This window comes from Vanellus vanellus, assembly GCF_965231255.1.
Source record: "Vanellus vanellus genome assembly, chromosome: 3".
Taxonomy (NCBI): domain Eukaryota; kingdom Metazoa; phylum Chordata; class Aves; order Charadriiformes; family Charadriidae; genus Vanellus; species Vanellus vanellus.
In genome coordinates, this window is record NC_138907.1 from 96,394,102 (window position 1) to 96,407,281 (window position 13,180).

Below are 13,180 nucleotides of genomic sequence, written 5' to 3' on the forward strand. Positions count from 1 at the left end.
TCCACAAAAGTTTATGAAACTAGATTATGCATGAAAATACTGTGTCCAACAAATAAATCATGGTAAGTTAATTACAGCACAGTTATGTAGCTTATACACACACAAATCCATAAAGCAGTACATGAATGTGACCTCTGTAAACCTTCTCTACTTTTTCCTCAAGGTAGTTTGGAACTTGCAGAGAATTCTGTCTATCCAACTGTTAACAATATTCTACATTTGTAGAGAAATTCTGGGAATTCAGGAAGAGGTGGAGTTTTGTTTTGTTAATATTTCATTTCCAGTGACAACTTTGTGCAGGGGAATGAGATGAGAACCTGTAACGTCTGTTTTATGGAGGAGGAAATACTTAGCCTCACATATCTGTACAATAAGGCTCCAAAGGGACAAGAATTACACAGGAATGTAACTGCACAATAATGATAATTAATAGCCAACATTTTTGTCCAAGACTTACTTCTATTCTTTTTCTTCTCTTTACAATATTATTGTCAAGAAAAAGGAACCAGATAAGGAGGTTTATCTTCGAGGAAAGGGAGGAGAGCAGCTTACAATTGGTAACCAGGCAGGGAGGACTACCCTGTACAAGGAGCCACATCCTGACATTGAAACTGAGGTAAAAGTTCACACTAACTTCAGTGGGATCTTCGGTTTAAAAAGCGATAGCACAACATGGGCCACGTTAACTAACACGGCTGTAAAACTGTAATAACTTGACAACGACAATGACTTTGCAATGCTATCTCTGTTCAGCATTCACTGACTGAGATCCTGGAAAAACAACTGAAGAAGAAACCTGCGGGAGGAATGAAAAAGAAACCTTCTCAACAGTGAAATCTCTCTAAAGGGACAAATAAAACATCCTCTGTTGAACTCCTAAAAAACTTGGCAATTAATGTAATAGTTTAGCACAAAAATGATGAACGTGTCTGTAGGAAGGCTATCCTATCTAACTCCTGTAGATCTCCCTTTGGAGAGCAAAGATTCTCGACTCCCTCCAATCACAGAAGGCACAGGGGGTGACAAATCCCACCACCACAGACAGAAAGGGACAGAATATAGACTGAATATATAGATGTGGCCTCACGGGATATGCCATCAATTTAGTTGAAAACATTTATGTCAGAAGTCAATCTATTTTATATGTACCATCTCCCCGGGTAAACAACATCCAAAACAATTAAAATGCGTCGCCCTCATAGTCTTGCACTGGCAAGAGGATGGGTATGGCGACGAGCAAAGGGAGGTGTAGGAATAGCACAAGGCTAAGTGAGGTTTAATAACAGCCTGTTTGTGTGGCATTGGACCGGCAGGAAAATACAACGCATCCTTACAGGTGGCCTAGTAAGCACAGGATTTTCCTGACTTCACCAGCCCACCTTTGTGGTTGGAAGGTGGTATCCTTCTACCTACTTCATGGAGGAGCAAACTAAAATAACAGATGCAGTTTTTAGGGCTTGTGCCTGTGAAAGACCAAGCAAGCTCCTTGGAGTTATGTGCCTGAAGGAGCTTGAGGAACATGAAGTGGAAATGTCTCGAACATCACCATGTAGTTTGGGGGAAAAAATTCAGTAAGCTGGCTCAGGTGCATCTGAAACTCAGAAAATCTATTACAATAAGTGAGGATAGCAATGAAAAGAGATAAAATGAGATGCACAGGTAGGCACAAGAGGGCTGTACAATATCTTGAAAATGAAGTTAAGAACAGAAACCTGTGAACTCCTTTGTAAGAGATAAACCACAAAGGGAAGTGTTGGCAAAGGAAGAGCTTCTAGTTGTGAAGCTAGATAAAGAAAAAGCAAGGATGCTATGAAGCACAAACTCACAGATATGTAAACAAAATATTGTCAACACTTAGACTCAGCTTTAGGCAAGGGAATACAGGAAAAAAGACAGGTTTAAAAAAATGCTACAGTAGAAGTGTTCTTTTAAAAGAACTTGCATCTCATTGAAAATATCTGTAGGAATTCACATTTTAATACTTAACAGTTAATTTTTTTTGCAAGTATCAGGAGAGAAAAGCTAATAAGAATCATTAAACTTGAGACGGTAGAAGAAAAATGTGTTCGGAAGTGATAGAAAATTCAACTAATAGTTCAGCCAGTTAAGCTGTTTCAAGTTTCATAAGCTATCAATTTAAAGTGTATTAGTTGGCACGTAGGTATCAGAAACCACTTATTACAGAAGGGCTAAAATCCTGTCATGTGATTATGCGGGTACAACAACATGCTAAAATGTCTGATACATCATGACAAGCATCCGCAGAGACGCAGTGGAGACCTGGTTCATAAATTTAACAGCTCGAAGTGACTGCCTAAGAGCACGCTCTGAACAAAAGCAAAGCATTTATTGTGACCTCTTCGTGAATTAAAGCATAAAAATATCCCAACAAATAAAATCCCAGTTGAAGTAGAAGAGTGAAGCTACTTAAAGTTGTTATTTGTATTACTTCCTCCGGAAGCTTAGGGCTGATGCCAAAAGCGCATTTAACTAATATTAGGCAAGTAAGCATATTTTTGGTATTCTGAAAGCTGCTTCAATATATAGCTGACAGTTTTTGAAGCAGAGGGCTAGAGAGTTGCCTTATGCACCCATAGGTAGTGTTGTTGCTGAAATAGATTCTGAGCACGGCAGCCTTTCCTTCTCAACAAAAATAAGAAAAATAATACAAATGCTAACAATTGTAAGGCAGGTCTAATTACGGCACAAAAATTATTTCATTATAGACCTTTACAGACTGTTTTCTGTGTTCTATACATAAACTACTCTCATCCATTTTTCTCCCACTATGAATTCCAGCAAACCGTGACCTTGATTTTTATGGAATAAATGGTACTAGACAGGGAGAAAGTGCATGTAGCTTAGTGAGATGAGTCAAATAAAGAGAGAGACAAAGTCTAAATTAGGTATGCAGAAACACTTCATGCTTTTGTAAGCAAAGGTCATTTTTTTACCATTTGAACATGCGAGCTTTTATGGTGATAAAACTTGCTACATTAAAAAGACTCAGGTATAATAGACATTATTTGGCTAAGCAATTTGGAAATAATATGTTTATAAACAGAAAGGTATAGCTCTACTGAAACAAAATCAATAGTAGTTTTTTTTTTTCACAGGCAAACCCGTGGGCAAATTCCACTGCAGGGGCTTGATGAAGTTCTTCAACACGCAGTTCTCACCAGGATGAAGAAAATCGGTCACATTGATGAATTACGTCTATAATGATCCCTCTGTAAAGCCCACAAGCAAAGCAGCATAGTGAAAAGTGAAAAGTCAGGTGAAAAGTCAGGTAAAAAGTCACCACGGATTTCCAGATTCCTGATGTAATACAGCGTGTGATCACAGTAAAATGCTGCAGCCTGAAAGACCTGGAGAGCGTTCCCCCGCCACCCAAATACTGCTCGTGGGATGGATGGGACTGCTATGGCTGCACTCATGCAAGAACGCCTCGGCTTGGCAGGAAAACAGGCAGGACACATCAAGATGCAGTTCAACGAAGGCTTAAATTCATCTACTTATGCGGAGGTGTTACCAGACAACAAGTTCTACTATGCAGGTCATGACTGTCACCGTGATCCTTCTAACCTATTTTGAGGATATTTTCCTTTTTGGCCTGTTTGTGCCATATGACTGGGAAACCAGTTGCTTCCTCTCATGTAAGGAGGGGCAAGCAAAGATGCTGAATATAAATGCCTTCACAGGAGGGTGACGAAGCCAGAGATCTTAAAACACAGCTACGATAATTTCCTCTTCTTGTCCACAAGACTGTGCATCACCACCCACACGGAAACCCACAGAGCCCGTAGACACACCTTATTGTTACAAAATTTTGCTAAAATGGGAAAAATGGCACAGGAAAATCAAAGATGGATGACTAATTTCTTATTATATTACTGGTTTAGTAAGGGAAATTAGACTACCACTTATTTCAAGTTGAAAGATTTGGACCCCATGTTTGGCCTGGTATTGCTACTGCAGTAATCATTCCGTTTTGCTTGGGACTGCACAGTAGAATATGCCACAATTTTGCTTTCAAAACTGCTGCCAACCCACTTACTTCTGTGGGAAAGGAGACAGCATTTAGCAGAAGTATTTCACTCTGCCAGAAAACATGATCAGCTACATTTTCATGATAATTTATTACTGAAGCAAACAGAAAATATGTTCCTCGCTGATCTCATTATGCTTTGCGTTTGGTCATTTCTGTAGCTCTCTCTGGTAACTTAACTTGAATTCTACTTTGCTTCAGTGGCAATCATTTCAAAGGGAAATTGGAAGAGTAATTTCACAGAAGTTCCCACTTTACGAACCTAGTACTTTTAATACTCATAGGTTTATTTTCTAAGCCCCCCCCCCTAAAAAAAATATAATTTTAAACCCTGAGGAGTAACTTGAAATTATTGTTTACCTCGATGTCTACTGCATCTGGGACTAGTCTCAAATCATTCTTTTAATGAAGGACATATAAATCATGTTCATGCCAATTTAGCAGACTAAATTTTTTAAAAACAAATTTTCTGTAAGGCTAAGACATCAATCTTCATTTGTGCCTTCAGTATCAATATTACCACATAAAGAAGATAAAAACCAGACTGAAACTGCTAGAACATCTTCTATTTCACTAAAAGGGTAATCTTAACAGGATCTGCTTCCATACTTAAAAAGAATTTTTTAAAGAAGAGAATATTTGCAAGTTATGCTGTGAGAGTTAAAGATCACTATGACTATCTGATGCAACACAACTGAACGGTTCATTATTTTCATTAATTTAATATACCTCCACTAAAAAGCTCAAGTAGATAAAATTCAGATTTTTCTTAGAGGGTTGTATATGAAAAGAAGAGAATTAGCATGAAAATATAATTTTCTCTCTATTCTTTCTTCAGTTTACTAGAGTCGCTCTCCTTTAGTTTATATCATTACATGAAAAGAAAGAATGTATAATATTAGCTGAGATGGTTACTAATGGGGGTGTGTGTCCTCTTCTTAAATAACAGAAGTTATTGAGATGACTTATTTTTTCAGTGTGAGACAGGAGAGGAATAATTACAGTATGACTGAAGTACTGCACCAAACGAATTTGTGAAATTCTTAGGCAACATCGCCGGCAGTGAGTTGCAACTTTAGCTTTCCACCAATAACTGCCGAAGCTCCGAGGGAAAGCTGTGCAATCTGTTGCTGATGTTTGTTTAGGCAGAGGAGAGCCAAAAGTGCTGGCGGAGCTTGCCCGGGCCTGAATCTGCAGCTTCCCGCGCCGCACTCGTGCGCCAGCTTCCTTCGCCTCGATTTAACCAGACCTAGGAGCCAACATTCCAACTATCTGTTTAGTAAGCAAGTCTTGGGGACTTCTGTCTGTGACCAGCTTAAGCCTCGGCTCCTGCGTAAACACTTGGTGCCATCTGGATGACTATTTTATAACTCCTGAAAGGGATAGGTTCACAGGAATGGACGGACGGACGCTGGTTTTCCTCAGGAACTAAAAGCAGCGTATCGAGTGTCAAGAGGAATAGTTATCATATATTTTACAAGAGATGGCTGCGCTACCTTCCCTCACCTGTCACTCTTCTGAGACAGCACGCACAGGCTTAAGCTGGGGATACCAGAGCGGGTGCGCTGCGGAGCCAGCTGTGCCCCTGCAAAAAACAGTCCCCAGCTTCTGCCACGAAATTCCACATTTTGACAAAACCACGCAACAGAGCAGTACAATCCCTCCTGTTCGTTCTCTGAAGGGTCCTCGGCAGCCATACAATTTATGAGGGAACTTAATTTTTTTAAAGACTAAACGTATCCCTGCATAAAGTGGGCATAATTAGGGAGAAAAATTCAAAATATATTCCCGGCATGCATTATAAGACACTTGAAAAGTACTAAAGAAAAGAGACATCTAGTACTTACAGAGCAATTCAGAAAGTTAACATACCAGAGAAATTAAAGACAGCTTAAGCAAAGGAGGAGAATCAATCATGACTTTGGACTACTCCCACAAAACTACCGCCATAACTGAGGAAACAAAATAAATACATGAATCTTGACTTGTGTAGTGTTAACTGACTCCATGGAAACATACAAAAAGTGTAAATCCTTACTAAAAGTGCTGAGATATGCACATATATGTCAAAGTTAGTGATCCGACCCACTAAAATATATTTATATGAATAATGCAAGAATCAAACAAATATACTTAGACCTACTGACATTACTAATTCCAACAGGGTTCTGTGTAGACCGTATAATTTTTTTCGTATTTTTTTAATTGCAGCTTAGCATATTTTTCACTAAAATACCATTTCTTTTTTCCTCTAATTCATCGTGCAAGAATGATGATATTCTATTAAAAAGGCTTTCTGTACCTGCCTTAAAGAAATGTACAGGAATACATGGGCTGCAATTCTAATCCTAACTCTATTAACTGCAAAGCGTATAGTCACACATACGCTTAATTTCTTTCTGAATTCTCTGTTATTCCTGCAAGTGAGAAGTTTTGTTAAGTGTGCATACTTTAGGATTTCAGTAGAAATTTTCTGTTAAGAGACATCAAACAGGAGTATTGAGAGGTTTATTCCTTTTTTTAAGAGCAATGCACTTTCTGATCTATGAAATTTCCATTTCAAACTGGTAAAATAATCTTTGCATTTTAAAACATTGTGGTATTATTTCCCCTATTTTGCAGTGTGGGATACGCTCATTCGCCTGATAGGTTGTTACAGCTGTTGGATATTTATGAATTCTGCCATACATACCACCTCCAAGTATCCCTCCTTCCTTAGAGAAACTATAATGGCTACACCTGCCAGTAGAACACTTTTAAAAACACAGCTTTTTCCTCCAAGTACCAATAACTGCATGCTTTTCTGCATTTTTTTTCTCGTTGGAGCACAGAGCACGCTTACTGTGCTTCTGAGCAGCACGGGCTTTCCTACGCCTCAGGGATGCCTGAACCCTTCTAGACACAGGGTCACCGACACCCTTTGGACTCTCACAGGTACCAATAGCACAGACAAAAGAAAAAAAGAGAGTTCCTACTACTTGTTGTTACATGCTTCTGTAGATTACCTGTGGAGTCTCTACTCTCCACGGACTGAAGGACCACCAATCAGCTGTTGGGGAATGACTGCAGTGAAGCAGTCTCAGCCTTCTGCCACCTTCACGCTCCCCGTGCTGAGGACAGGACTATGGTGCAGGTCTGCATATGGGGAGAAGGCTCTGGCCCCGCACAACGCTGCTGATGGTCTAGTTTGTAAGGAGACCAGCATGTACAGTAGACCTTCTCCACCTTATTCCACTGGTGTATGATTTCTATGGAAATGCATAGGAATGGAAGAGCTGCACAGGGCAGCAGAGCTCTGTAACGCCATTTCCCACCTGTCTCAACATGCAATTGCACTGGAGCAGAAGGTTGATGACCCAGGCCCAGTCATCCAGTTTGAGCCAAAATTCCTTCAATGACCAAACGCATTTTGGAGTTAGCTCTAAAAGGGTGGTATTAGCTCTGGAGTCCCCAACATAAGAAGGACATGGACCTGCTGGATTGTGTCCAGAGGAGAGCCACGAGGATGATCCACGGGCTGAAGCATCTCTCCTATGAGGAGAGGCTTAAAGAGTTGGGGCAGTTCAGCCTGGGAGAAGAGAAGGCTCTGGGGAGATCTTACCGCAGCCTTCCAGTACCTAAAGGGGGCCTACAGGAGAGCTGGGGAGGGACATTTTACTAGGGCATGTAGTGATAGCACAAGGGGGAATGGCTTTAAAGTGGAAGAGGGCAGGTTCAGATTAAACATTAGGAAGAAGTTTTTCACTTTGAGGGTGGTGAGGCACTGGAAGAGGTTGCCCAGAGAGGTTGTTGAGGCCTCATCCCTGGAGGTGTCCAAGGCCAGGCTGGACGTGGCCTTGGGCAACCTGGTCTAGTGGGAGGTGTCCCTGCCTATGCCTATGGCAGGGGGGTTGGAACTCGGTGATCTGGCATACAAGTATCTAAAGGGTGGGTTGAAGAAGGATGGAGCCAGGCTCTTTTCAATGGTTCCAAGTGACAGGACAAGGGGCAATAGGCACAAGTTAGAACACAGGAAGTTCCGTTCAAATACACGGAAAAACTTCTTTACGGTGAGGGTGACAGAGTACTGGCACAGGCTGCCCAGGGAGGTTGTGGAGTCCCCTTCTCTGGAGATTTTCAAGACCCGCCTGGATGCAGTCCTGAGTAATGTGCTCTGGGCAATCCTGCTCTAGCAGGGGAGTTGGACTAGATGATCTCTAGAGGTCCCTTCCAACTCTGATAATTCTGTGATTCTGTGATCTTCAAAGTCCTTTCCAACCTAAACCATTCTATGATTCTATGATTATTTTCACTCCTCTTCCCCACCCCCACCCCTCAGCATAGTAATTCTTTTGCATTTCGACAAAAAGAAATTAATCATTTCACATTAGGAAAAACTAAAAATTATTACAAGTAGAGGATAAATTTATGACATGCATGAGCCCCAAATGAACAGAACATTTTAAAACTCTCTTTTAACAGGGTTCGTAACTGAAACACTGATGTCACATTTGAGCTGTAACAGCATGAACATAGTAAGTTCTCAGTCAGTGACACACGAACCTTGATATTATCTGACTTTCTACTCATTCACAGCAAGATACAACATCTTCCTTTCATGATTTTACATCATGTCACGGCCACACAGAAGTCACACAAATAAAACAACTCTGAAGACTGGATTTTCCCCGAGCCTCCACCATTCATATCATTCATCATCTTTTAGTCCTTGCCAACAGAAAGGCATGACTATTTACAGTGGCGGAGAGAGAAAGGCTTCCTGCAGGGCCATATATTCCCCGCAGTGTTGTAATCTGTCTTCAAGTTGCTAAACCAATTCACACTCACTCTTGCCTCTTCTCTCAGTTAGCAGCTACAAAAAAAACCTGTTTCAGTATGTCAGTCAGTAACATCCCTCTGAAGACTCGTATCTGCCTTCCTAAAATGTAAATGTTTCCTTTTAAAAACCGTGAAGACGACCATCACTGGATGTACCAACGCAGAGACATCTTGCTATGCCTGAATCAACTGAACTGAAACATTTGCACAGCATTTTATAATCAAACAAACGTAATTCTTCGACGGTCAATTTTATGAAAGCGAATCACTTAAGGTACAGAAGGAGTAAGTTCAGTCAATTTGAAAGCAGCTTCTGGTTTTCGATATCATACGACGAACCTCTGAGTGTAACTCTGAGGCAAGCTGTGTCTGCAACTACAAATGAAGACAATGAATGCACTTCAAACAGCCCTAACATACCCAGGGGCTGCTATCTGAATAAACATAGTCATTTTTCCATCATTTATACAAGAAATGCTCAAAAGGACCATTCTCTTGTCCTATAGCACACAGAAAATAGGCATCCTCAATTCTTTTGCCTGTGTCTCATTTTCAGAAGTATGTCATTTCTATTTCAGCGATTTCTTCAAGGCCTGTAAGAATCTATCTGAAGCAAGATCTACTCTAATCCATCTACTGCAGTAACAACCCTAGAATTAAGGTTGTTTAATAAAAATATTTCACTGTTAACTCTTTCAACACACATTTTGACTGTATATTCAAGAGCTGAAGGACATACCCTGTTTACCTCTAGCAAGACATGAACTGTAGCAAACAGAAACTGATCATCATGTCTAACCTCACATATTCTTTTTTGCAGGTAAATTACAGGAAAGGGAATAAATGAATTAGTGACCAAATTTGCAACTTCCCGAGTCTGATACACAGACTTTTTCTATAAAGAAAGAAGGGAAGATACCTGTCTGAATATTTTCCTCTGAGAACTGTAGAAACTGTAAAAACTGCTAAATTATTGAAATATTATTCTTTGTAAGAATCTAGGGTGTGATTTTTCATCATTACAACGTTACTTTTCTTTTTCCTTTCCAGTCTGTGTTTGTTATGCATATCTGGTCATTATCTAAGATAAAAAGATTATATAGATGTCAAGACCATGACACATAATTTTGCAAGTGTTTGAAAGGACAAAGTCTAAACAATTTGCTAATCTGTGTGAAAAGAATTTTTCAGCCTCTTTTTCTGGATAGAGGAAGCTTCACACTGAAGTGTATGTTATTCTCAAGTATTATTAGACATGCCCGATCACCAAAATTTAAATGTACTATAATTAAACCAATACTGAAATTATTTTAATTACTTAATATCGATAGCAGCATTATCGTGTAACGCATAGAACCAGAAGCATATGATGTGTTTCATAAAAGACAATGGTCTGTGCCTTTGCGGTACCAACATATGGACTGAGCGCAGGCAGGTGAGTGTGTGTGTGATCAACAGTGAATATCACGCTGAACTGGCTGGCAAGTAGGTGAAATGACCTGGAAGCCAGGGGAAAATAAGTGTGTGTATATATATGTGTGCGTGTGTGTGTGTACACGCATGTTTTTGTGTGGGTGCCTGTGAGTGACCAGGTCTGCGCCAGCAAGTGGCGTGGGGCTGTGAGCCTCGGGGGGTTGAATGTTCAAGGTGCGTGCCAGTAACTGGAGAGACCAGGAGTGGGGGCATCTACTGGTTAGGCTGTGTGTCACCTCAGCTACTAGAGGGTTGTCTGTATGTGTTGTAATGTGTGTTTGTGTGCCTATTGGGAATGCACGCTCAGCCCCGCTACCAGCTGGATCTGAGGGCAAGGAGCTGTGGCAGCCCCACATCTATCCGGCTGCTGGATGCGTCCCCACATCCTTAACTTTCTGAAAATAGGGTCCTATGTGTCAAATTGGAACATATGCGTGCTATATACATATGTAACACTTTGACAATAGAATACTTAAAACATCTTAAAAAGCTTCCATTAGTTTTGCAAGCTTGTACTGAAAAATGTTTTTCATTAAAAATAGCAAGGGAATTCTTTCACTTTAACCAGCCTATATTACCCATACACAGAATGAAAAACAATATTCTTGTTAGTATTTGGTGGGAGATAAGATGTTTTAAATATACTTATTTTCTTTATATTTATAAAATTCCCTTTTCCCTGCTTCACAATTCATATAGAAAGTGCAGAGGCATTCTAAAGAGAGGCACTCGGCTCTTAAATTTAATAATGAAAGTATTTACATTGCAAATAAGCTAAAAAACCACAACATTTCTTAGCAATTTTCTTTCATCTGTTTTTGTTTTACGTGTACTTACGCTCAAGGCAGTTGGTCCCGGAGGTCCTGCATCTCCCTAGTTAAAACAGGAGAGTAAATAAATCAGCAATCTCTTTAGTTATACATTTTTAACCCCTAGGCACTTTAGAGGATATGCATCACTGCAGAAATAAATTTAGTACAATCATCAAACATGCTCTGATTATGAAAATATATGAGTAAAGCAATATTCTTTTTCAGTAATGGTATAGATGTACACAGTTCACCACAGATTAAATGGAAAAAAAAATGTCAGGTCTCTGCATAAATGAATCACAGCTTAAAAAACACAATCCTTCAAAACACATTTGCATATGTTAAATTACAAGCTGCAGCTTACACGCACAAGGTGGCCACTGAAGTCAGTGTGACAGCTCATGTATGTAAAGACACCTGACTGTGTAAAATGTTCACAGAATTAGGTAGCTGAAATACAAATCCTGCTGTGAGACCTTCAGGTTCAGTCCATGGCAGCAAATCAGAGCACCCAGAGAGCAATTCAGAACATCAAATTTAGGCTCCTGCTCTGAACTCCTTTCAAAATATATCGTGATAAAGAGTACTCGTCTTCCATGTTTACAGTTAGTCTGTACTCATATTCTTCAACCCTTAAGCCGCACAAACGGCAGCAGTGGGTGTTTGTCACGTGTAGTTAAGGCGATGTGTTCAATATTGAAGAAATACCATGCACGCTTATATACATACAACTTTACAGTTAAAAAAGTACCTTTTCTCCTTTAGGACCAGCCACACCTGGACTACCAGGGTCACCTTTTAGTCCCTGGGCAAAAAAGAAAAATACATATTCGTTGTCATCTGTCGAAAGTCTTGGACAAAATCCTGTAGTACTGTGAATTATTATATACTAACCAACTAAGCCTTAAATTATTATCACTTTCTTGGTACCAATCACTTTATTGGTACCACTATCTCATAATTCTTTATTTTCATTATTTTGTGAACAGAGAAACATCTATTGAAGACCACATGTGTCTTCAACACATAATTAAACATTCAAAGCTAAACTATCTACTTGATCATGCCCAATTATGGCAAGTAGTGTGTAGAAATGCAAAGTTCCTTTGAGGCCCCAACAGGTCTGTACCTTGCATGGCCAACAAAGGGAAAATAGCATACTAGAGAAAGTACTGGTACATTCACTTAACCTCTGCTAAAATTGGGAAAGAGGCAGAAGTGGACAGAGGGCTGTAGATTCTGTGTTTCACGTAGCAGTTCTGAGCTGGTGAGCTGCAGCAGGGTACAGCTCAGACCTGCTGCACGTCTTCCAATGCTCCAGTCTTCACCAGAGTTTGAAAAGACAATTAGAGGAATGATCGAGTCCTTCATACCTCCCTCCTTAGTTCTGCCTTCAGCTGCAGAAGCAGATAATAGTGCCTGGTCTTACACATTACATATGCAGCAATTTCACAATCACAGAATCATAGAATGGTTTGGGTTGGAAGGGACCTTTAAAGGTCATCTGGTCCAATCCTCCTGCAATGAGCAGGGACATCTTCAAGTGGATCAGATTGCTTAGAGCCCCGTCCAACCTGACCTTGAATGTTTCCAGGGATGGGTCATACACAGCTTCTCTGGGCAAACTGTCCCAGTGTTTCACCACCTCCATCATAAAAAATTTCCTCCTTATATCCAGTCCGAAGCTACCCTCAAAAATACAGGTCTTCAACTAACACGTCTCACCAGAAGCAGCCCGAAAAAATCTTTAGCACCCAGCACGTAATCTTTGCTGTCTTCTTGCTGCAAAACGCATGGAAAAGCGAGAGGTTTTGAAATATGCCCAGCAAATGCAAGCCATTCTGCAGTGATGCTGGACCAACCTACCAGGATCTCTTTTTCTTTAGGCCAAGAGATTTGACTTGTGCCTTCCCTGTGACCACTGCTTTAGAGGCATTCAACAGGACAGCATGTACATTGTAAGTCAGAGACAGCTCTACAAGTTCAAAGATTTTATGTAGAAACCAAATGGTGGTAATATAGGCAATAC

The 13,180-nt window shown here is 40.2% G+C and overlaps 1 protein-coding gene across 1 annotated transcript in view; it reads right to left on the reverse strand.

The window, feature by feature from the left end:
- Positions 1 to 13,180, reverse strand: part of COL19A1 (collagen type XIX alpha 1 chain) — a gene marked incomplete at its 3' end in the record, with an annotated part of 201,173 nt that overhangs the window by 83,878 nt on the left and 104,115 nt on the right. Inside the window, exons 13-14 of the mRNA XM_082481418.1 lie at positions 11,903 to 11,956; positions 11,177 to 11,212 (exon numbers count right to left, since the gene is read on the reverse strand). Of these exons, the coding sequence (XP_082337544.1) occupies positions 11,177 to 11,212; positions 11,903 to 11,956 (90 nt within the window). The remainder of the gene's footprint in view (positions 1 to 11,176; positions 11,213 to 11,902; positions 11,957 to 13,180) is intronic.